We start from the raw sequence: 26,739 nt of genomic DNA on the forward strand, positions 1-26,739 counted from the left end.
AACCCTACAATCTCTGAGAGGGAGAATGTATGTGAACAGCGCCCCAATTGACTAACAGCGGTACTGCAGTATAAGTATACACTTACTGATCACTCAAATTATTACCAGCTTAGTTAACATGAGTGCTTTACACCCATTGAATAGTTTTATTCATATTATGTAGCCTAATGTTAAAATAAAATAAAAAATTAAACCAGAGGGAAATAATTAAAAATGACTTGTTCAATAAGAATATCCTATGCAAGCAAGTGATATAATGTAATATTTTACTGTCTGTTAATATATTAACATTATATTTTCTATGCTTTATTTTACTAGGTTAGCTAACAATAATTTTAAATATGCACTGTCATAATGCGGATATTTTTTTAAATGTGAACATATTCGAACATAATGTGAGTGATGATGAATGATGCGCTTGCATATTCAAATTGGGGGGAAACAACATTAATATGCCTATAAAGCATTTTAACACTGCTCTTCATCGGTGGCAGAGCAAATATAATTCGTGTCTCTAACATCCATGATTCATTCAGAGGTTAATCCCATTGGGCAGTGCAGGGAGACCGAGTCAGGTGATTTCCAAGGAAGCCGGAGATCCATTCAATCCTCCACAGAGAGGGGAGCCCGCCCAACACGGATGCACAGATCGTTTGTGGAGCGGTCAGTTGTGGGGTTCAGCTCGCAGGACAGGGGGTATTTCAGCACCACGCCGGACGGACAGCTCCCGCGGCGTTCACCTTTATTTCCCCGCCGCCTCTGAGACCTCCACCCGCTGCTTCTCGAGCAGAGGACCGCGACACGACACGCTCGCACGAACCAGAGTGGTTTGGTGCAACAGACTGTATGCCGGATTTGACGCTGTTAAGGAGGTCATTTGCATGCCGAATCTCGCCGGCTGTAGCAGCTCTACGTCGGGACTGACAAACGATGGCGGACTGTGGAAGGAGGGGACTGTCGCTCCTCGAGGAAGCGCGTTCTCGCTACGAGAGCCTGCAGATTTCCGATGATGTATTCGGGGAGTCGGGAGACGACAGCAGCGAAAACCCCTTTTACAGTACAACAGGAGACTCCAATTCGGATAACTACACGGAGACGAATCCGGACGATGCCAGAGCCGGTGAAACTAGGAGACAGAGCTGCGGTCCTCCCGGGTCTGTTTCCAACGGCCAGGCGCAGGAGGAGGGATGGAGCGACACGCTACAGGACCTCAGCGTGCCTCACTATCAGGACACGCATGGTAAGTGAATCTAATGATGAGCGCTGATGAACTGGTCCTCATGTAAATGCAATGCAGCTTTATCATCCTTGAGAGGCCTGCACGCTCGACGAGTAATTAAGCTCACAGATGGGACTCTTTGATGACTACACTGGTTTACTTTGATCTCTCTCATCAGATGGCTCCAACAGATGACACAGTTCCTTCAAATATGGATGAAGGGTGATTATTAACTGGCTGTGTGAAATCCTGCAGGACTGAGACAGCAGGCCACATTTTGGGTTTTTTAGTCCGGTGTCTAATAATCACTGCCAGACCAAGAGCAGCTGTGATTATGATTAGCTCTACATCAGGGCAGAAGTGTCATTTGCATTGGTGGATGAAAGGAGGCTGTTATTTCTGAGAAATTCACATTTTAAAATGGTTAGGTGGCGTTTAGAGAGTACAGATAAGAATGCTTTCCCAATCAGGTGATGTACTACATATCCAACAATTGGTAATTGCGACCATAGAGGGAACAAATAAGTAAGGACTTGTCAAAAATCAGGACAAAAAAAACAACAACTAAAAAGAAACAGTAGTAAACTGAAACCACACCCACACATGTCTGGTTCACAATCTTTGTGGGGACTCCCCATAGACACAATGGTTTTTATACTGTACAAACTGTATATTCTATCCACCTACCCATCGCAGAAAACTTGCTGCATTTTTAGATAAAAAACGAAAAATATTCTGTATGATTTAATTCTAAATTGTAAGTCCCCATGGTCACTGTACATTTAGGTTAAATTTCCTACCGGGATAGAAACACACACACACACACACACACACACACACACACACACACACACACACACACACACACACACACACACACACACACACAAACACACACACTTACACACTTACTTAACTTGATCATTTTAATTTGGTAACTTCAACTGTGGAACATTTGTAACTATATTATGTATTTTTGTGGGCCTTAGGTTTTCTGGTTGGTGTACAAGTTCACACATTTTAGCAATTGTGTTTTTGGGTTTATTTTAATACATTTTTCAACAGTATGTTTTGGTGGGGTCATAAAACTGCATTAAAATCAGTCACATTTAAAAAAAAAAAGAGCATGCAGTATTTGTGAGGGTTACAGGTTTATCAATTCATGTCCAATATGGTAAAGGTTCAGTCAGTGTGTAGTATTTATGAGTATCTATTGACAGAAATGCAATATAATATACAAAGCTATGTTTTCAATGGTGTATAAAGACCTTACATAATGAACAGTTATGTTTTTATTACTTAAAGACTGAGTACTGCTAGATGCTGCTAAAATTCACATACTGGACCTTTAAGTCAATTCAACATATTAAAGGGGGCGTAACACACCCAGTTTCTGCCATTCTCATGTTAATCTTGAGTACTTATAGAATAGTATTGCATCCTTCATATCTTGGAAGAGTCTTTAGTTTTATCATATTTATAAAAGATAGATACGCTGTACTGAAAACAGCCAAACCCGTGAAGGCGTCCAGTGGGCGGAGCTTAATTAATCTTGAACACACACACACACACACACACACACACACACACACACACACACACACACACTCCCTGGAAAACTTTCGATTCACTAAGTTCATGTTGTTGATATTTTATACACTAACTTGCCAACAAAATACAGACATTTGATGCAATTTCACAGAACTCCTTTGCTGCTCCGGAAAAACAAACTGCATCCACTGTTTCCTTAACGCTGGGTTATTTGGGAAGCTGAAAGAGGTTATCTTTACCTCACAACCAGAAATACACTTCTTTAGTGACATTGTTGATTTTGTGGTCTAAAAACAAAATGAAAGAACTGCGGACGACTTGCTCTCGCTTTGTTTGATGTGAGCACACGAATATCCAGGAGAAGTGCCCATACAAGCATTTGCGCACTTTATGACTTCATAAAGGGCCATACTAAAAAAAAAACTTTCCAAAACTTGTTTGAATCCTGAAGGAGTGTAGCCTAGAAATCTAGACGCAGCCTAGCAGCAGCAAATATAATTTGCAGCCAGGTTGTCTAGCAACTCTCTGTTGGCCTGTGAGCTGGTAAAACCAAACTAGTCAGGCCAATCACATCGTCTATAGAGTCAGTGGGCGGGCTTAACATAATGATGGCAGAGTTGTGACAGTTCCACGTGCTACTTGAAAACAAAGAAGCTGGCGAACAACAGCCTTTCGAATCGGCTTTTGCTCTGGAAGTCTTGGAGTTAAGCTTTTCTCTGAGAAAAAAACAAAGAACAGCACTGAATTCATTCTTAAGAAAGGAAGATGTGTTCAGAGTTTTGCTGACCAGCTGATGCGGCAAACGTTAGCTCTGCTTCACCTTCTTTGTTGCTCTGGTTGGTTGTAGTGCTATCCTATTGTGTGCAGAGGGAGTTTTCACAATCAAATGCATGTGGTACCATTGCTTAGCCATTGCTGGTCCAGAAATGCAAATCATCTTCTAGAAAGAAAAAAAAAAATCAAACACAAATACAATGAAAACGGAGATAGTATATAGGCTAACATAATTGTTTATCCCTAATCAACTGTTAATGATGTTGTGCATGCATCAAATTACTACATTAAAGTCATGAAAGTTGTGACAGAAACCTGTTAAATGCTAGCCTGACGTGGTCATACTCAATTTTAGTCAGAATATGAGTCTGAAACTGCTAAATTGGGCTGTGATTATGAGGCGTGTTTCAACCGAACCAGGAAAGACCTCAATTGGATAGACCTACAACCAATCAGAGCAATGAAGCGACGTCAACAGAGCTCAACTGCACTGTGTTGCCAAGTCCGTGTTTTTTTCCCGCGGGTTGTTTTCTATGTCGGTGGGTTGAAGCGACTATTATGTGATATATAGACCCATGAATGTGAATTTTAGCAGGCATCCTTGCCAAAATAACACACATTTTACCCCCAAGCACCATTTTTCCCCCGGAGAACCCCCCGAGAAGCTATTGTTTAGGGCTAGTAGTTGGCAGGTTTTGTTGTAAAAACTTGGCAACCCTGTCTGCACACGCACTGAAATCAGGCTGGAATACACGATCTTTGCCGGTGTTGTAAAAAAATAAAATAATTTAATGATACACAGAGTACTTACCCAACATGATCATCATTTCTAAGAGAAATTGTGAAGGTGAATGCATATACAAACAAGCTCTCCGTTTAGGATTCAAAAAAATATAATCCAAGCCCCTTTGATGACGTGCATGATTACGTTACTGTTGATCATCTGTCCGTCATCGTCTAAAGCCCGCCCTGATGATTTCATTGGTCCGAACAGTTTCTGTTCGGGGGTAATTACTCCTCTATGGAGCGAGGCCAGACCGAACTGCCCGACCTAAATATGTTCTGGGCGGGGCTAAGTTCGGCTGGCATCCAGGCTAGTTAAATGCATAAGATTTTATGATTCCAGAGATTAGTATGAAGAGATTTACTAGATTCTCTCACTAGGAAATTAAATAAAATGATTCTCGAATGGAGTTTCTATGAGAATAGCCCAGTTTGAACAATGTCAAAGAAAGATATTTTGGGAAACATCCTGAATACGCATGCCTGTAATAAATAAAATGAGAGAGAAAGAAACAATCTCATTTACAATTTCAGCCATACAATATTGAAGGCCTATATTTCTCAGTGAATCATAGGGAGATAATGATGTGCTAATGCCAGACAGACATTCAAATGCTTTGGTTTACATAATACGCAGGCAGGGAATCATTCTAAATACTAGATATTGATCTGTTTTTTTTTAGTCAAGAGTTTTATCTGTTATTCTATAATGTGTTCTGATCACATTGCCATTTGATGGCAGTCTAAAATATTGACATAAACAGGAGTGTAGATCCTTCTGGGCATAAGTGACTGTACAGACTCTGACCGGTTGACATATGGATCAATAGACTGATACTAATATCATGCTTCATTTCACTTCCTCCAAAGTGACCCAAGAGCATTTTTAAATGATACGTATGTGTGTGTGTGTGTGTGTGTGTGTGTGTGTGTGTGTGTGTGTGTGTGTGTGTGTGTGTGTGTGTGTGTGTGTGTGTGTGTGTGTGTGTGTGTGTGTGTGTGTGTGTGTGTGTGTGTTTTAATGTCATGTAAAGATCTTTCATCGCACAAATATGGAAAATTAAAGAATCATGCTAGATATTTAATGAACCAAAATATGCTAACGTTTTAGTAGAAAATATCATAATCCTTATGTAATATTTTCTTGTGTTGTTTTGGTTTGAACGTTTTCCAAATTGAGTAGATGCTGTACTGTTGATAAATAACACATCCATCCGTCGTGGATGCTCAGAAAGTTTTGTCTGTCACCACAGGGGGGAAATGGGCCATCTGGTGACTGCCTTTGCTTTGGCACATGCTGCAAAATGATGCATGAAAGATAGTACTCAAGTCAGGCCCCCGACATTTTGCTTTTTATGTCATAAAATGTCATAAAAAATATTTGATAAGACATGACAGTTGTGGATACTGAAAAACAATGTTTCATCGGAGCGAGATGTCAGTGTTATTTGTAAAAGGTAATTGTAGTGTTCTCGTTGGACACAACACTGTAGCCTGACTGTCAAACTTATATAAGGTCTATATTATTCAGGGCGGGTCAGATTTTGTGCTTGCATTATTTGGATTGTGTTAAAGCATATCATCTGACATATCTCAATAAGTCATTTGAAAACTATAGAATAGTCTTTGTCATCCCCAACAGTTTTGTGACAAATTTGTTAAATTGATACTCAGCTGTATGAGGGCCATATGGTGTAATTCTGCACCTGCTGTGTGATCTGAAAAGATAAGATCGATTTATACTAGCTTACTTATTTGTAGAAAGGAGGTGCAGAAGCGGCTGCTTCTTCTTCTCAATAATTAATCTAGGAAACTATGTAGCTCACCAGCAGCTGTTCTCCAGGAAGACCGACTGTAGAGACGCTACATTTTTAAGTTATATAGACCTTCTGTGTGTGAACATAAAAGCCTCTGAGCACAAATATTAAAGCCAGCTTATATGATATATCACTGCAGCACATGCAACAATTGCACAAGCAATATTTCACCATGTTTTTCTATACTTTTTCAATTTAAGGATATTTTTTCTACAAATATAAAGTACTATAGTACATTGGTATGTTCATGCACTTTAGAAGGGGTATGACCATTATCTGTTTGAGCCTATTACATAATGCTTTAATTTAATATCATAATACATTTTAAGCAAAAAAACAAACCTAGAACAGTTTTCTCTATCAAGTTCATGTTATATTTTATTATTAAAATGAAATTTTTGGCCAGCACAAAAAGGAATCTAAACAAAAAACAAAAACAAAGATTTATATATTTTTTACAGATTGACATTAAATGCTTCTGGGAAATTGGCATGTCCTTCACTGTAAACCCCGACGTTCAAAATAATGAATCGGTTTAAGTAGAGCCAACACAAATTAAACAAATTAGTTCAAACAAATGAACTTATGCGTATTTAGAACTTTCTTTTTCTTTTGAGTTCACAAAACTGACACATTTTAAGTATTCTGAATTGTTTCGTTGTTTTGAGTTTTATGAACTTGTTTCTTTTAATTTAGACAAACATAATTTTAACCGAAACTGGGCTGAGATTTCTATTTCCCAGCATGCTTTGCCATAACACTCAAAAGGGACAGTAAATTCCGAAATTAAGGGCCAGATTTACTAACAGCTTGCGCCAGGACACAAGCTCGTTTGGCATTGTCAGGGTTTACTAAAGACATGCAGTGATAAATTAGCACTGAAAAGGCACGGGCAGGGTAATTTTTTTGGGCTGACCTTATTGCATATATATTTGTAGGAGTTTCCCTTTATGCTAGTTATGTTGAGTTTTTTTTTGTAGGATGAGTTTAGTTTGAGGACAGATATATGTAAATGACAATTTTCAATAGACTTTCAAAAAACCAAACTCTGGTCAGGCCAATCACATTATGTATAGAGTCGGTGGGCGGGCTTAACATAATGGCGGCAGAGTTGCAGAGGTTCCGCTTGTAAACACAGAAGCTGGAGAACGAAGATCTTTCGAACCGGCTTTGGCCTCGACTCTGAGAAGAACTTGTAGTTAAGCTTTTCTCTGAGAAAAGAACAAAGAACGGCACTGAAGTCATTCTTAAAGCTACACTGTGTGATATTTTCCCCCATCTAGCGGTGAAATGGTATATGACCATCCAGGGAATAATAGTTTATGTTCCTCTCAATTCTGATTTCGTTTTAACTCCTACAGTGGCCGATTTAGTCCAAGATTAACATGGCAATCCCCCTCTTCACATTCGACATGGTGCCATTGAGTGTTAAAACGCGAAAGGCAAAGCTTGAAATTATGGATATGTCCCTCTTTGGCTAATGTACGTTCAAGATGGAGGGGCAACATGGCGACCTGCATTCGAACCTCTCACCCGTATGTATTTTCAATGGCATATTATAAACTTACGAGAATACTTTATTACTTGAAAGAAGTATACACATTAATGAGCACATATATTTTTGAAAGAACTAAGTGTTTTTAGCTAAGAATAAACTAAAAAAGTTACACAGTGTAGCTTTAAGAAGGGAAGATGTGTTCGGAGTTTTGCCGACCGGATACAGCGTAAGTTTAATCTATCTACAACCGTTTATCCCGCACCGCAGATTGAGCCCTGTCAATGGTGAGTTCCCAGACCAAACATCTTTATATGGGTCTGGCTTGTCAGGCTAATGAATTAGTTTACTCAAATATTTCAAGTTCATAACAATTCAAATGTATGATTACAAAATAAAAATCTGTAAGTTCTAAAGTTCTTAACTTAAACAATTTGAGGCAACAGATTCTACTAAATAAATGTATCCATTTAATTTATTTACCATTTACAATGAATGCAACAAGGCAAGAGGGACCAGTTACAGTAAGGGTGTTTTCACACTTGGTCCTTTTCAGGGGTCTGAGCGCGGTTCGCGTGATTTTTGGCCCATATGTGAACACTCCTAACGATCTCAGACCCCTTTAAAGCGAACCGAGCCGAAACCATCACGGGAGGTGGTCTGGGTACGGTTCGATCTCATCTTATGGTACGGTTCGCTAAAAACACGCAGTCTGAACACAAACCGCTCTGGGCTTACTTGATTTTTTCTGTTCTTGAATTCCAATGTAGTTTGGTCATCAGATGCCTCCGTACAAATCGGCTGTTCATCGCGGCTGATTCTTCTGACAAATCTCTACAAATTATTCGTTCACAACATTCACTTGTTTATTGCAATTTCAACCGCTTCCGAACTGTGTGAGAGAGACGCGGCTGCGCGCCAGTTTAAAATGGTGTTACGAGCACACACACCTAGCGCATGCAGAAGCAGCTGTCACAGCGCGTGAAATAAACTGAATCTTTAGCGTCTTATTGCATTTATTTTAAAGCGTCAAAAACACACAAGTTTCACATAAACAGGTGGTTTTGTCTTAAATGAATGTAAACATCTGCATTAGCCTAATAAAAGAATCAGTGGAGAATATGCAGAATATGCAGTTCTTCATACAGTGAAGAATGCGGTTTTATTTTTTCATGTGATTATTCCATTTCTTTCTTGAATGCTGCTTTTAGGCATATCTATACTTTACCTGGGGAATTGAAAGCAGTTTATTTAATTTGCATCTTTCTTTTATTTTTTTTATTGTGTTGTTTATTTTTTGTATGCTGATGTTATCATTGCCTTCTGCAATAAAATAAACATGAATCAAGGAAAACAATTCAAATGTTAGTTGAAAAGAAGGACGTGTTATATAGCTAGTGCAAGAATATGTAATATTATATATATATATATATATATATATATATATATATATATATATATATATATATTTATATATATATATATAGGCCTATATATATATATATATAGGCCTATATATATATATATATATATATATATAGGCCTATATATATATATATATATATATATATTTTTTAAGATAAACTACTTGATACAACAGCATTTGTACTGTCATAAAGTAATAATAATCTTTACAAACAAATATCTTGAGTTACTGAGGAACAAACAATGTAAGTGAATGGGATCAAATGTTGAACGCCATAGGGTCAGCCATCAAAAACTGAACTGGACTAGATCCAAAAAGCAACAGTCTGAACACAAAGGGGTCTGAGACCACATTCCTACTAAAGGGGACCAAAAATGATCTGAGTCCTCTTTCAGAGACAGGGACAGTGTGAACGTAAAGAGAACTGGGTCCTTTTTCACTTGGTTCACTTCTTGGTCCACTTAAAGGAGTCTGAGTTCGGTTCTTTTAAAGAGGACCCAAGTGTGAAAACACCCGATACACCTTTTATTACAAATTGTAATCTATACTAGGTTTTGATACATTAATGAACATGTTGTGTCAACCACCTATATTTAACATACTGGGTAAAGTGTTTTATATAATCAGCATTTTTACTGAGATGTTTTTTTCCCTAATACGTTGTTGTTTGGGAAGTCCTATAAACCAAAAAGCCACAGATGAATGAACATAATAAACTGCTACAGACTTTATCCCGGGGAAATGTTTGTGTTTGCTTTACAAGCTTCTTGAGAGCCGTAATGGGAGATGAGCTACTGGTTGAATAGAAGCTGTTGTGGTTTGGATAAGATGTGTGCCATACATGACTGAACGAGCACATGGGACTTTGGAAAGCATGATTGAACCATTTGTTTAGAAAAATAACACACATTTATTTTAATGTATTTTTATTTTCTTTTTTATAAAAGATTTTTCTTTTTATATTTTGCATTTCTAAATATGTCTTTATATTTTTTTATATTGTATTAATTATTTTTCTGTTTTATTTGTGCCTGATCTCCTGCGTAGATCAGAATCCTGGACAGTTGTTTACTCACGGCACCCAAATCAATTACACGCTCTTTTACTTTGGGGTCATTAGGGCACTGTGCCTGTGTAATGCTGCATTCACACTACAAGTGTGGCACACTAGATGTGTGGGAAGTTGTAACTGCAGTGGCTGCATGGCCAGTGCTGTGCTTTGGGGTTTCTGTCTCTACAATAATAACCACATAAGGGCTTTTTAATTTAGTTTGGATCAAAACAAATCATTCCCTGACGAATATTTACACTACGCAACAATGTAAATGGTACTTATTTTCCACTTTAAGTTAATGTATGCCACATCTGCTATAAAGAGCTTAAAAGACACTTCAATTTTCCGTCTTAACTCTTTGCTCCATTGCTGTGTGCCTTTTTTTAAGATAGACAAAATGGCCATTAGAGGAAGTGGAGTAAAAGATGACAAAGGAACCAATTAAAGGGTTAATTCACCCAAAAATGAAATTGATGTCATTAATGACTCACCCTAATGTCGTTTCACACCCGTAAGACCTCCATTCATCTTCAGAACACAGTTTAAGATATTTTCTATTTAGTCCGAGAGCGAATGGAAGTGTATGCACACTATATGTCCAGAAAAGGAATAAAAACATCATCAAAGTAGTCCATATGTGACATCAGTTAGTTAATTAGAATTTATTGAAGCATCAAAAATACATTTTGGTCCAAAATAACAAAAATTATGATTTTACTCAGCATCGTCTTCTCTTCCCTGTTTGTTTTCAATCCTCAAATAAAGATTCAAACGGTTATGAATCAGCGGATTGATTCATGATTCGGATCGCCAATGTCATGTGATTTCAGTAGTTTGACGCGCGATCCGAATCATGAATCAGTCGGCTGATTCACAAGCGTTTGAATTATTGCGTTTTTGTTATTTTTGGACCAAAATGTACGTTCGATGCTTCAAGAGATTCTATAGGGTGAGTCATTAATGACATCAATTTCATTTTTGGGTGAACTAACCCTTTAAGCTTTTTCTGCACTGCTTTCCACAACTTTTTATCATTAGCTGAAAGCACAGTGTTGCTCATTAGTCTCCCATTAGGTATGATGACAATGGTCATATTAAAAAGTCATTAGATTCATCACCCAATGCCCAGTAAAAGGAACAGTTCACCCCAAAATGAACATCAGTTACAATGAACATTTGTCATCATTTACTCTCTTGTTGTTCCATGCCTTTTTTTTCCTATTGAAAGAAGATATTTTGAAAATGTCTGAAAAATGACAAAAACCGTTGAAACATTTTTCAAAAAAAAAAAAAAAAAGTGCGTATGTGTGAGATGGCCAATCAAATCAGAGAAGGCGGGGGTTACTGTGAATTCCAATGCGATGATTTAGTTATAGCAGTGAAAGTGCGTAAGATCTAAGTAGCTAAACATTTAATATTTGACAACTGTTTTACCATAAAAAGCGATCAACAGTAATATCAAGTGATTCAAACTACTTGACATTTTTTGTTGAAATGTCACCATTTTGAATTAAAAATATGACATTATTTATGTAAATTATAACTGAATTTGACGCAACAAGAAACGTTTTGCATTTTTACATATTGGGCAGACCAAAAAAAAGAGTGAATATGTGCATATTCCATCAAGGTCAAAAATGTTAACATAATTTGGACGACATGAGGGTGAGTAAATGTTGACAGAATTTTCCTTTTTGAGTGAACTATCTCTTTAAGGAAATTAATTTTAAATCGGTATCTAAACCTGCCTACATAACTAGCAGCGTCTAAACAAATATTTTTTTAAAAAAAACACTGTAAGCATAATAAATGTAAATTCTTAATTTATTTTTATCTGAATATTGAAATATAGTATTATTATTTAGAAGGAATATAGATAATTCATATAATGCTGTTTTTATTGAAATGCTGTTCAGTGGTTTACATAATTAAAAAGGTATAATCAAAACACATGTTAACCTCAACCTCTTTTATTAAATTAAAAAAACTTTGTAAATCATAAAATGACGCGACAGCTCTTGCATTATTCTCTGCTTCATCCCTGGCTAAAAAATGAAAGAATAAAAAAAATATATATATAATTCTAAAACATACCTTTTATTTTGCAGGTCCGACACAGAAAATGGCATCAAGTGCAACGGCAATGGACTTCTTCCAACTGTTTGTCCCTGACAACGTCATTCAGAACATGGTGATCCAGACCAACATGTATGCCAAAAAGTATCAAGAGCGCTTTGGCAGTGATGAGGGATGGACCAATGTGACGCTGGCTGAGATGAAGGCCTTTCTAGGCTATGTTACTTCTACTAGCGTGAACCGTTGTGAGTCAGTGCTGAGCATCTGGAGCAGCGGATTCTTCAGTAATCGCAGCATCGCGCTCAAGATGAGCCAGGCACGCTTTGAGAAGATCCTCAAGTACTTCCATGTTGTGGCGTTCCGCTCCAGTCACGGTGGTAGTCAGGGCCTCTATAAGATCCAACCCTTCCTGGACTCTCTTCAGCAGAGCTTCAGCTCTACCTTCAGGCCCTCACAGACACAGGTAATAAATACCATCAATTAAATCATATGCTTCACGTGTTGACGGTACAGAGAAAAACTGAGCAAAGATATCTTCACAGTATTAACTTTTTGGAAACTAGGGCTAGCAGACATATTAGATATCTGTGCCAGTGGAAAGTGGGTTTGGGGCTGAAACTAGAACACGTTCTGCTGTGAGAGCCTGGAGTCCCGTCACATGTCTTCAGGCTGGGAGCTTTATGGTACTATTTTGAAAGGGATCTTTTATATCTGCCGCTATTCAGTGTTGCTCAATGCAATACTCAAGGTCTGTTGTACTTTGTATCTTACTAGTAATTTGTAGCATAAATAGATTGAAAATGAACCATTTATCTGTTCTGAAAGATTACAGTTAAATGTATAAATGAGCTCAGGAGGAATCAACATTTTTGTCCTTCAATCTTTGTAAAACATTTTGTCTCCAAGGCCCGATCATACATCTGGCGCAATGGACACCAAGTGTGACTCAAGTGTTCTCTGCACATGGGCGCGATGGTCCGAAAAAGTTTGTTCAGGTGCATTGTTGGCGCTATTTTGTTGCTATTTTGAAGCAACTGAAAACGACTGCGCCATTGACCAACAAAAACCTGGTCTAAAGTCAGTAGCGCAGTATTATTTGTGTTACTTAAGGACCACGTTAGTAATATGCGCCTATAAGCTTGTGCAGAATGCAGGGGTTTCACTAAAATCAGCAGCACAACTGTTTTAACATTGATTCAAAAAAAAAATCTTGAGCAGCAAATGAGCATATTAAAATGAATTCTGAAGGATCATGTGACACTGAAGACTGGAGTAACGGCTGCTAGATTCAGCTAAATATAATAAAGTCAGATATCTTATTCAAAGTTCTCTAAGATCATAGACAATAATTGTCAGTTCTGCTAATTTAATGTATCCAGATCTCACTTTAAATGTAGTTCTCTGTTAAATAAAATTACAACAATTATGCACTCAATGTGCCAGTCATTCAGATGTCAGGCTAGCATCAGGGAGTTTACTGTAACGACAAGAAGAGCTGTGCCAAGAAAGACATTTCAACACCCTCCTACATTTGTTCTGTTTTTTCTCTCTTCGCTTGGAGAATGAGTTCTCGGCGCATTGAATAATATGGGCTTCTGGCTTTCAGACGGAGAACATAAAATTGGAACTGAGTTGTGAAAAGTCATCTTGAAAATGGGCTAGAATCTAAGTGGCCCGTTATTCAGCAAAAGTGAACCACATTTATTACATTTGGTCAAATTAAAGTCCAGATACCGGTATACAATTAGAACAAATTATTTGCGTTTCCTGACTCAAGACAATATGAATGAATGATTCATACACTGTAAAAAATTATTTGGAAAAAAAGTTACCTGGTTGCCTTAAAATTTTGAGCTCATTGAAATTTAAATTTTGAGTTAATACAATGAATCACATAAACGTCGCACACCTGTGTGTGATAGGTGCGTAGGAGAGCAGGACAAAAAGTCCTATTATCATCAAATGAAAAGGAGAAGTCCCGCACACTATCAACTCGCAATTAAAAAGATTTATTGTTTCATTGCAACGTTTCGATCTTTCGATCTTCCTCAGGCATGAAAAAAAGAGCATGAAAAAAAAAAATGTTCATGCCTGAGGAAGATCGAAAGATTGGAGTTAATACAATGAACATTTTTTGAGATTCGACAACCTTTACTAAAAGAAATTTTAAAAGATTTTGTAAGCATATTGGGTAATTATGTGTGTGTTTTTTTCTGATGACGCAGTGAAACATGCCAAATAGTGCTATTTTTATGATTTATCACATTTTTTATGTGGTTCAGATACAAAAATATTTTGAGTTTCTATTTATTTAACTAATTTACTTCATTGTATCAACTCAAATTTTTAATTTAAATAAACTCAAAATTTTAAGGCAACCAGGTTACTTACTTTTTTAAGTTAAACCAACAAAAACCACCACACATTTGTTACAGTGTAGAGTATAATGGTACTATCATCTTTTCAGCGTTCAGTGATTTCTTTTAGAAATTGCCCTGTTGTTTTCCCTCCCTTTGATTCATAGTGGCCAGCATGACCAGAGGCTAGAATGTGAGAATACTAGAACATTTATTTATTTATTTAGTAATTTAGTAAAAGAGGGAAATTGTGACATATACTGTTATCTAGACAAATGAAATGAAATTCAATTAAAATTCCCTCTGAGAAACATTCTAATTCTCCTTTTGAGTTTCTGATATGGTGCTAATTAAGGTCATGTGAACTCCTGCCCTTTGAAAACCCCATTAATCCTGCTGAAGTGCACTTTTGAGACATTTTTAGGGTCTTTATATACTCCAATTAAAATGAATAATCCACCATGTTGGTAATTACAGGTGGCCAACTTGTACATTTATAACATATCCATATTAAAGGGATAGTTCTCCCCCCAAAAAATGTATCAGTTTTAATGAATCAGCTTCAGCTCCAAAATCAGGCATTTGCATTTCATGAGTCCTCATGCAACCCATCTCAGAGACCCCCACCAATTACTCATGTACCATGAACAAACTAAACACCATCTGTGTCTCTCAGCTTTCTCATTGCCATGGAGATATCACCTTGACAATGTGTGCCAACCAGCCCACTCTGACTGCCACAATGTGGGGTTGGTTCTTATCCCCTACTGGCAAACAATCAGACATTCAGTACAGTCACTCAGAGCCATGGCCTGTTTATACTGCTTCAGCTTAATGAGAGGGTTTACTGAGCCAAAAAAATACAAATACAAATATTTACGATTATCTTTGGGGAACAGGACTAGTTGCAACTGCTTCTAACACAAGTAGTTCTAACAAGACTTGACTTCTTGGGTGTAGAAATTTTAATTTCTCAAATGTGCACATGTGATTCAGAGAATGAACATACGCACAGAAAATATTAGATATTTGAATATCTATATTTAGATATTTTAATATTAGAATATTAAATACGGTAAAGACCGTATTTTGAAATATGAATGTCGCCGTGGATTTGTGAATGTAAAGATTTAAACTTGCATGCTAAAATACATGCCAACATTCATATTTATAAAAATGTTTTTTAAAATGTTAAAGCCAGAATATTTTCACCACTAGAGTTTGCTTATTAAAGGCATGGCTTGATTACACCTGGATTTAGATATTTGAATATGTTGAAAGTTATGTTATAATTCTTCCCTGTTCGTTCACTCGGCGGCTACTGTGAGACACTTGTCGGACGCTGTAGTAAGCAAGATCAATATTAGGGCATGGTGAACACATCGTCACACTCAATTCTAAGTCTGATACTGCTCCATTGGGCTGTAATTAACCGTGTTTCAAGGCGTGTTTCAACCAAACTAGGAAAGACATCAATTGGATAGACATACAACCAATCAGAGCAATGGAGCGGTGCATAACATTAGTTGTCAAATGTCAACAGAACTCAACTGCACTGTGTCAGTGTGTTGTCAAGTCTGTTGTTTTCCCGCGGGTTGTTTTCCATGTCCGCGGTTTGAAGCGGCCTCAATTATGTGATATATAGACCCAGGAAGGGGAATTTTAGCAGGCAACTTGCCAAAATAACACACAATTTATCCCCCAAATGCCCCCCACCCACCCAATAACACGGTAAAACATGGTACTCGCTGTAAATCATAAAAACGAGATTTAAACAATAAGAATAACTGTGTTGAGCTATATAACAATGATTAGTTTTCTGCCAATGAATGTATCCAAACAGTTGCTCAACTTTCTAACAAAAACATATTATATTAAAGTGTCTTTGGTGTTTCCATGGTAACTGGAAATCGAGGGTAATGCGGATATGATGTCATTGATGTCCTGGTTAAAATTGCTTATTTCTCTGGATTTAAACATTTTTGGAAACATTTGGGTTGTAAGTACGCAAGTCAACAAAATATATAACATTGTTCTAGCAGTTTTTGAATCCAAAATGTTTACATATTGTGCCTTTAAGTTCAAGTGTGGCACTTTTTCTCAGGATTCCAGCATGCACCTTCTGTGGTAAATATAAAAAGTTTGAAAAGCAGCTTTTCATGTGCCAAATGATGCATTTGAAGTACGTATTATCATTGTGGAATTTTCAAGTCAGACATGCTGCTTTTCCACAGGTCCTCCATGAGCCCTTGATAGATGAGGATCCTGTGTTCATTACCACATGTACAGAGAGGGAGCTGCGCAAGAGGAAGAAGAGGAAGTTCAGCCTGTGGGTGCGACAGTGCAGCTCCACCGGTTTCATATGTCAGGTGAGTGCACATACATTCCCGCAGGAGGATATCCCACAAAAGAAATTCATCAACTGTTCCAAGTTATGTCACGTTGTTTCTAATGACAAAGAGAACAAATATGTCGACTTATTGAAAATATTTGTTTCTCAGTTGACACAAAGCAATTTCCACCATTCCGTGATATTTGTTTAAGTAAATAAACATATAAAGGATTACAGAGAGGCACATTACTAAATGAAATCAATAAAATATTTTTTATAGAGTCAACAAAGAAAAAGAGAGCCCAGACCACTTAACATAATTGCACTCTTCTCTCAGTCTGTTCCTATTAGAGAATAACTGCTGTGTGCCTAGGGATTGAGCCAAACAGAATATATTGTCCTTCAATATTTCTGACGTACATTATCCTTTAAAGGTTTTGTGTTGGTAAGATTATTATTATTATTATTTTTTAAGTGGTCTTTTATGCTCACCAATTTGATCAGAAATACATTATAACAGTCATATTGTGAAATATTAACTTTATTTCTAATGACAAAGCTGATTTCAGCAGCATCATTAATCCGGTAGGTGTCATGATCCTTCAGAAATCATTCTAATATGCCGATTTGATGCTCAAGAAACATTTCTGATTATTAACAATGTTGATAACTGTTGTGCTGCTGAATATTTTTGTGAAAATCGTGATACAATTTTTCAAGAATCTTTTTCTTTACCGTTACTTTGACCATTTTAAAGGGTTAGTTCACCCAAAAATTTAAATTCTTTCATTAATTACTTACCCTAAAGTCGTTCGACACCCATGAGACCTCCGTTCATCTTCTGAACACATATGAAGATATTTTTGTTGAAATCCGATGGCTCAGAAAGGCCTTCATTCACACTTATGTCATTTCCTCTCTCAAGACCCATAAAAGGCACTAAAGACGTCGTTACAAAGCCCATCTCACTATATTGGCTCTACAATAATTTTATGAAGCAACAAGAATAGTTTTTGTGCAGAAAAAAAAACATAAATAACAAATTATATAGTGATGGGTTGATTTCAAAACAAAGCTTACTGAAGTATCAGAGCTTAATGAACCAGCGTATTGATTCGATTCATGATTCGGATCACGTGTCAAATCACCAAACTGCTGAAATCACGTGACATTGGCAATCCGAATCATGAATTCATAACGGTTTGAAACTTTGTTTTGAAAACGGCCCATTACTATAGAAGCTGGGTTTTTTTGCGCACGCTATTTTCTATTCTCGTCGCTTTATAAAATTATTGTAGAATCACTGCAGTAAGATGGGCTTTGTAACAATGTCTTTAGTGCCTTTTATGGGTCTAGAGAGAGGAAATGACATTGGTGTCAATGAAGGCCTTTTGAGCTATCGGATTTCAACAAAAATATCTTCATTTGTGTTCTGAAGATGAACGTCCGTCTTACGGTTGTCGAATGACATGAGGGTGAGTTTTCATCTATGGGTGAACAGAATTTTCATTTATGGGTGAACTAACCCTTTAATGTGTCCTTGCTGAAAAAATGTATTATAAAAAATACAGTCAAACTGACACCAGACTTTTCAACAGTAGGGCATACAAAATAACATTTAAAGGAAAAAATAATTTATTAGATTGACAAATCCTTTACAATAATATCCAGAGGTGCATTTATAAAGTAAATAGTGTCCTTTTGAGTAAGCAACTTTAAACTCTTTATTCCCCCTCAGATCTATGTCCATCTAAAGGAGGGTCCAGGTCCAGATGGCTTGGACACGCTGAAGAATAAACCGCAGCTTCACAGTCTCGTGGCCAAGCAGCTTTGTCAGAATCTGGCTGGCCGTAATGCTATCATCTTCACTGGACCAAGCATCACAAGCCTAAACTTGTTTCAAGAGTTTGAGAAACAGGGTAGGTGCTGCAATGTGTGTGCAACAGTGCTGCATCTGTCAATTCCTAGCGCCCTTATCTGCTTTACTTCTCTCAGTGAATTCTGCCTTGGCTTTCCTTCTTCCTTTTACTATCCCTTTAATCTTCTCTCCATCTGATGTTCCTCATCCCCTGCAGTTTTTAATTACACGGTGACAGCATCCTATGGCAAGGAATAAATGGAGAGAGTGAGAGGAAGTTGACCTTGAGTTCTCACAGCAAACGTGTGTTTCATACTCAAAGATTATTTGAATGCCTCCAGCTGGGAGTGAATGTTAACAGAGCTAGAGTGGATTAGGCTAGTGGCCAGATTCACTCTTTCTCTCTACATTTGAGTCAAACTATTTTTTTATACATTAATTCAGATCTAGGTCATAATTGAATGCTTTGTAGAATTCATATCAGCTTTATACAATACTGTTCAATGGAATTTTATGGTACTGTATTATATTTATGCAGTAGTTATATTCCGTTTATTCACTCTTTAAGAATAATTCTGAAAATGACACTTCTAACTCAAACGGTCATAAATGTTTAATGTTTTGGAGCAGAGACACAAGTGTGGTCTGTTTTTAATGATGACACTTTGCAGATAATTGCGGAAGAAAAAATGCACAAAATACCATTTAAAATGTTTATATGAAATATTTTCCAAAATACATTTTACTCTAAAACTGTGAGAAAACCAATGCCTCTAATCTAAACAAGCTGTGTTCCACATTTGAGGCTGATATCTAAAAAGATTAGTTTTTTTCAGTAAGACAATGACCGAACGGCACCAGAGGGTTAACTAAAGTCAATAACTAACTCGTCTAAGTCAAAAGTCGTTTCTATAGCAGCTTTGAAAGTCATTGGATGATTTTCTTCTTCTTTAAAAGGTGTTTGGGTTTTTGCAGAAAGCCTTTCAGGAATCACTCTTGTAAAGTCTTGTGAAGTTCAATTATTTCTCAGCATTTTTTGAACATTGATTTATATTAAAATGGAAGAAGACGGATGTCAAAATGTTAATTTTGGCGTGTAATCACATAAACATAGTTGATTAGGTCTTAAGTGAACATAAACAGTTGGGAGAATATCAGATGTGTATCAGTGTATTGGATCCGTGCATTCATTCTTAAAGTGACAGCAGTTTTGTAAAGAGCTTTGTAATTTTTATACAAGTATTTAAATGAGTTTAAGTTAGTCGTATGCTAGTATGTCAGATGGAGCATCACTGACTTAACCATGATGGCATAGTTTCCATTTATACAACAATAATAAATGAATGCGTTGACATAAAAAAGTTATTTACTTTTATACTTAAGTACTTTTGAAAACAAATACTTTTGTACTTTTACTTGAGTAAAAATCTGTTTGTACAACTTTCACTTGTAACGGAGTAATATTTTACCAGTAGTACTTGTACTCTTATTTAAATAATGAAGTTGTGTACTTTGTCCATCTCTGGCTTCCAGATTTGTATAGGATGTGATATTTTGTATTGAGTTTAACTGCTGGGAAATAGCCAAAACATTTGTAATGTAACATTTGTAACATTTGACTTCACTGCATATAAAAAATTGAGATGAATATGAGAATGGAAATCTTTGTGGAAAAATTAGTTGAGCAGTTGTCCCCTTTCCCTTGCTGGGAGGATGAATATAAGTAATCATATCTCAATCAGACTTCTAGGCCGCATTGAGATGCAGCATCTGGCAGTGCTGAGGAGAAGACATCTGCTCACAGCTTCATAGATCACACATGCAGGGCTCTATTCATGTGACCTACATTCATCCAATCAGCATTCAGATGTGACTAAATGCTAAGATGAATATTCATTCACAGCTTTCTCCAGAGATGGATCATTTACTTTTTTCTGTTATACATTCAATCTCCTGCAGGCATCTACGGCTGTGGGTTGCTGAGCACCAGGAAGAGTGATTGTACAGGTCTTCCTCAGTCTATGCTGATCAATACTGAGGCTCCACAGCAACGTGGCCAGTCTAACATTAAGATGAGAGGCAATACGTCCATAATCAACTGGTACAACAAAGGCAACTTCAGGTTCCTCACTAACGCCTACTCTCCCACCAAAGAAGGTGAGAAAAACAAACAGGACAGGCGGATGTTTCTTCTTGCTTAAATTATGTAATTTCATAAAGGTATAATAAAAGGAAACATGCAATGTGCAATGACACTTGCAAGCTGCAGCAAAGCGCCACTATAGTAGTGTGAGCTTAGATTGCTTTTACACTGATGTACATGGATTAAATGGATATCATGCACATCAAAGGATTATAAAAGCCAAAGCCTCATTGTATTGTGCTAGTCTTCACTTTTCTTTAATAAGACTTAATCTGTTCTGACAGCACCTTTACAAAAGAAATGTCAGATATGATATTGGGCATTTTTATTAAAGTGTTGTAAAGCACTGTGCTGAATCAATTGAATCATGTGTATATTACATGAATTCAATCACCTCGCCTTATACTTCATGTATTATAAAGTCAAAAAGAAAATATATATGTATAGAGTGTTTGACACTCTTAAAAAGTGTGTGTGGCATTCTTAAAAGGTGTGTGTGTGTGTGGGGGGGGGGGGGGGGGGGGCTGGTAAACCCTACATTATGGGGACAAAATGTCCCCACTAAGATGGCAATATCCAAAAAAAGGAGTAGTGGGGCAGTGTAGGGGATAACATAGTTTATATAGTATAAAAACCATTACGCCTTTGGAAAGTCCCCATAAAACATGGAAACCGAACATCTTTGTGTGTGTGTGTGTGTTAACATTGCTCCTGGTTTTTTAGGTCAGGAAAAGGGAGATTAAATTATGACTTATATTTCATTTCTGGAATCTGTAATAATCGGTTTATATAGTAAAAGCTTCATCTGCTTGCACAGTTTCCTCTTTGAGAGCAGGTGATTAATGGGGCGATACGATTTAAATGAAAACTCTGCTTAAGCTCTACCAAATATTCTATACATAACCTGAGCTAAAACGATCATCACACCGGTATTCAGCAACTTTTAGACACTTTGTAAATTCAGTCTATAAAAATAATTTCAATGATTTCCCCCATAGTCTTCAGGACTCAAAATAACCCATTTTAATTTCTAAAAAGTCTGCCAGCATTGCAATTTACACGCCACAAGCAGTCCTGAGGAAGACAGTACATTGTGCTCCAATGAGCAGCAGATTATTACCGAATGCAACAGATGGCAGTTAATTGTACACTGACAGTATCCGTGGGATAATAAGGGTACAGATCTAATGAATGGGACTTTAACTACCTTCTTACTGATCAGTGACATCATGGTTTTGAATTGATTCTAATTTAATTACAGATTCTAAATAAACAGAGGTTTTATGAGGAGTGATTACACAGCAAGGACACAATTCCCGAGGTCATGCAGCATTCAGAATTAAACTGAAAATGCGTTTTATATTGTAATTCAATTGCAGAATTTGAATTGAAGCAGTAAACAAGATGTAATTCAAATTTGGATGTAAGGAAGTAAAAATAAAATGAATAGCAAATTCAAAGAAATGCATCCAGTATAACTCTTTCAACACATTTAATAAATGATCTTGTCTGGACCAGGGTGGAAGAAAACGTAATTTTCCAGAATGCATTACCGGTGTTGATTTTCTTTCAAATTCCAATTCAACGCCTTGTGGTTTGAGGCCAATTCAATTTAGAGTTTGAAACCAAGTTGAAATACAACAAATTGGATTTCTTAAAGCAGAAGTAAGGCTTTTATCAAGTCTGGGGGTATATGTGTCTAGGCTGTATTGCTTTAAAACTAAATGTATGCTTGTGAATATTAAAGGCATGATCTATGTTACTAAGATCTGTATTTTTTTCCATTTTGTGATTGCTAAGATCCCTTGTTCAGTGGACCTAAAGCAGATAACTGAACAGTCCCTGTCTTCCTGAACGTTTGTCAGATGTTACATCCTATTGTGTGAGCACTGTGATTGACATTTCTGTCTTGGACTATCCTAGGGGTGATCATTAAGAGGAAGAGCGGAGAAATCCCATGTCCCCTTGCTGTGGAGGCCTTTGCTGCACATCTGAGTTACATCTGCAAATATGACGACAAGTACAGCAAGTGAGTTATTAAAGGTTTGAAAATTCTGTTATTAATTACTCCCCTTAATGTCATTCCAACTCCAACCGCGTAAGACTTTTGTTCATCTTCGGAACACAAATGAAGATCTTTTTAATGAGATCCGAGAGCTTTCTGTCCCTCCACTGACCTACCCAATTACAAGATCCAGAAAGCTATTTTCTCCAACGTGCGATCACGGAACATCCGGTTTTGCGTCAACAGAAACGCATGCATTGTGGAGCTCTCGTGAACACTCGTCGGAGATTAACATTTTGTTAATAAAGTGGCAAACAAAGTATGCATGTCATTTCATAAAGTTGAGGTTTAATCACTGAATTCACATGGATTACGTTATGATGTCTTTCTACAACTTAAAAGTGGTAGTTGCGTAGCTGTCAATGGAGGGGCATAAATCTCTCAGATTTCATTGTGTACTGAAGATGAACGAATGTTTTATGGATTTTGAAGGACATGAAGGTGAGTAATTAATGATTATTACTGGGTAATTTTTGGCTTGAATTAACCCTTTAAGTTTTTACAATGATCCCTTAGGACACAGCACTTTGTAACTTGCATGTACATGGAATCAACAGTTCACTAAACTCGTGGTTTCCAACTAGGTATTTCATTTTCCACAAGCCCAATAAGACCTGGCAGCAGGTGTTTTGGCTGACCATCAGCATTGCCATCAACAACGCCTATATTCTGTACAAGATGTCCGATGCCTACCACGTGAAGCGCTACAGCCGAGCGCAGTTCGGAGAGAGGCTGGTCAAGGAGCTTCTGGATATGGACGACTGCTCACCCACTCAGTGAAAGGATTCGTATGCTGTCTCAAACCCACCCACGACAGCGCATTCATACTAACATGCTCAAATACAACGGCAATCTGCACTTCAGGGTCATTTCAAATGATCAAACCCTATACATAAAACAAAATGTGCCAATTCTGGTTAAAAAAAGTGATGTTTCCTATTTAAGCTCACATTTATAACCCCATTTGGCCATTTGACAAGTCTTTCTGGATACTACAGGACTGTTGTACATATGTCACATAACACTTGTTGCATGAGAAACACAATAACGTGCCCTTTGTAGATGTTCTTTGATTTTTATCAATAGAGTTCCAGTAATAGTGCTGACGTAGTTTTGAACCCTGAGGTACAATGTTTTGTGAATTTTTGTGAGCAGCATATCCAACATTCAGCACTGATAAATATACTGTATATACGTGGTTATTGAGGTGTTTTATCAGCAAAATGAGAATGTAATGCGATTCACATGTTAGATCACAGAACATAGATGTTCTCCCAAATATCTGGGCATATCTTTTGTTTTCTATTTGAAATCACTTAATATTTATGATCTTTATGACTTTTTTTTTTTTTTTTAAGGCAACAACATTAGTGATGTATAATGCCACACAGAACGTGGCACTACGCTTTCCCGTATCTTTTTTGCACTCGGAAAGTTTCGCAAACGTCACTTAACTAGGATATTTCCAGTAACACTGATCCCAAATTAGATTTCCCATCAAATCTGTATTCATAGTATACATATTATGTATGTCTTTTTATTAATATCCATATCATTTTGTCAATTAAATTATTACACTGTAAAACATTTTTGTTGGACTAACTTAAAAAAAGTAAGTAACCTGGTTGCCTTAACATTTTGAGATTATTGAAGTAAAAAATTTGAGTTGATACAATGAAGGAAATTGGTTAAATAAATAGAAACTCAAAATATTATTGTATCTGAACCGCATAAAAAAATTGATAAATCATGAAAATAGCACAATTTGGCATGTTTCACTGCTTCATCACAAATAAAATTACCCAAATATGCTTGCATATTTTAATAAAATTTGAATAAAGGTTGTCGATTCTCAAAAATGTTCATTGTATTAACTCAAATTTTTAATTTCAATGAACTCAAAATTAAAGCAGCCAGGTAACTTATTTTAAATAATTTTTTTACAGTGTATGAATCTAAAAGATCCCAATATACAGTAGTATACCAAAAATAATGTAAATATGATTTCTAATAATTCATTGATATATTTTTATTATGTGTAATTTTAATTGATTATCTAGGGGCATTGATGCGAATGAATAAAAATAAAATGAATGGAACTATAAAAGACTTGAACTAGAATGTTTCTCTGTCTGTAACGGGGTGGTTTTATGTGGTCTTTCGTTGTTCCAGAATCTATCAAAAGATAAATTCTCCATGCCGCTATACTGTAACTGTAGTAATGATGGATACAATCGCAGCGCATGGTCCAATTTGTCCGTTAAAATACCTGAAGTAGATTCATTTTAGAAGATTTCCCTCAGGTAATATATTAAATCAAGCATCTCCCACTGTATCACTGTGTTATAGTCATACTGGAAAATGGCCACTGTAAGGGACAGAGGTACTATTTGTGAACTTTGACGTCCCAGACATGCTTATTTCCTTGGCTTCTTTTTTTAATTTACAAACTGTGCCATCACTTACGAGTGAAACGCTGCAGACTAACAAACCAATTCGGATGTAAACTGAACGTCTTTTCACGTTTTGTTTTCAGTCTATATAAATCTGTACAAAGTATACTTTGTAATGTCAGCTGCATTCTTCACAACAACAGATATGCCATATTTTATACCGGCATTTTTTTTTTTTTTTTTTAGACATAAGCAATGTTGTATCACTTATACTGTAGGTGTGCTTGTAGACATGATTGCTTTGTTTGTCATGAATGTAGCAAACATTTTCTACTAATCTAATCTACGAACACATAGTCAATATACTAACACATACAATTCAGGCGATAACTGCCACTTGTGCTTATCTGATATAAAATGCAACAGATGATTTTGAGATTGCATATTCGTGTTTTCCAGAGCATTTTTTGGGTGTTTGCACCGCAGTGGAAATTATTTTAATCAGGCAGAGTGAACCGTAATGGTGTAAGAGAGATGTCTGACCTTATCTTGGGTGACCTCAGGGTTTTGTAACTACAACATCTATGTTGTGCAATATATTGTAGGATCGGTTCAGGTGCTATGAACATCTCTGCCAAGAACATTCTCTTAAGCCAGAAACTGGTCGGTATGATTTTAATGAAAGCTCTTGCTGGTGCAGTGCATTAGAAAAAGAAAAAAAAACCTTCCAATAAGCAAAGTTTCTGTTTTTGCACTGGCCGCTAACAATGTAGCCTACGATATACTTTAGGGCCAGCTTCGTGTGGCATGATAGCAGGTTATTAAAAAAGTATTTTTAATAACTGAAGAGCTATGACAACTATAATACTTATTAACTGGACCAAACTCCTCAATATCTGGTCAGTTTAACAAGAACCCAGTGTTGGACATGTATTCATGTATGAATGTTGTGAATGTGCCGTGTCTTGCTGTAAAATGCTTGGTGTTCCTTCACCTGTCTTCTCACTGTGAATGTTGAAATGATTAAGCTGTATGTATGTGAGAGTATCTGTGTTATCTGTAATGTTCACCCTCAGTGTATGTCAACCTGTGCGCCACCCTCCCGCGTCTATGTGAGTTTACACCAATTTGCACACTAATAAATGTTTATACAAATATATATAGGCTATTTTTTTTTTTTTCAACTGCAACATTCAGTGCATTAGTCATAGAAGCAAGTGAATCTAAAATATGTCCAGGTCACATTTCACATTATGAATAAAGTACAGAAAATAAAGTATACTGATAGAACCTTTGTTACATTATTTTCAGGGAAATAAAGCAGAATCGTTAAGGTGGTCTAATTTTGAATGATACGTTTTTAGGTTTCTTGTTGCCGTATAGATTTTTACACAAC

The 26,739-nt window shown here is 36.7% G+C and overlaps 1 protein-coding gene across 1 annotated transcript; it reads left to right on the top strand.

Moving 5' to 3' along the window:
- Positions 1-425: 425 nt before the first annotated feature.
- Positions 426-26,502, top strand: pgbd5 (piggyBac transposable element derived 5). Its single transcript, XM_067421995.1, has 7 exons — positions 426-1,240; positions 12,228-12,658; positions 16,787-16,921; positions 18,623-18,803; positions 20,702-20,899; positions 22,809-22,914; positions 23,535-26,502. Exons 1-7 carry the CDS (start codon positions 931-933, stop codon positions 23,728-23,730), a joined length of 1,557 nt encoding a protein of 518 aa, XP_067278096.1. The 5' UTR covers positions 426-930; the 3' UTR covers positions 23,731-26,502.
- The last annotated feature ends 237 nt before the right edge of the window (positions 26,503-26,739 follow it).

Source organism: Pseudorasbora parva, chromosome 17 (assembly GCF_024679245.1).
Source record: "Pseudorasbora parva isolate DD20220531a chromosome 17, ASM2467924v1, whole genome shotgun sequence".
Taxonomy (NCBI): Eukaryota; Metazoa; Chordata; class Actinopteri; order Cypriniformes; family Gobionidae; genus Pseudorasbora; species Pseudorasbora parva.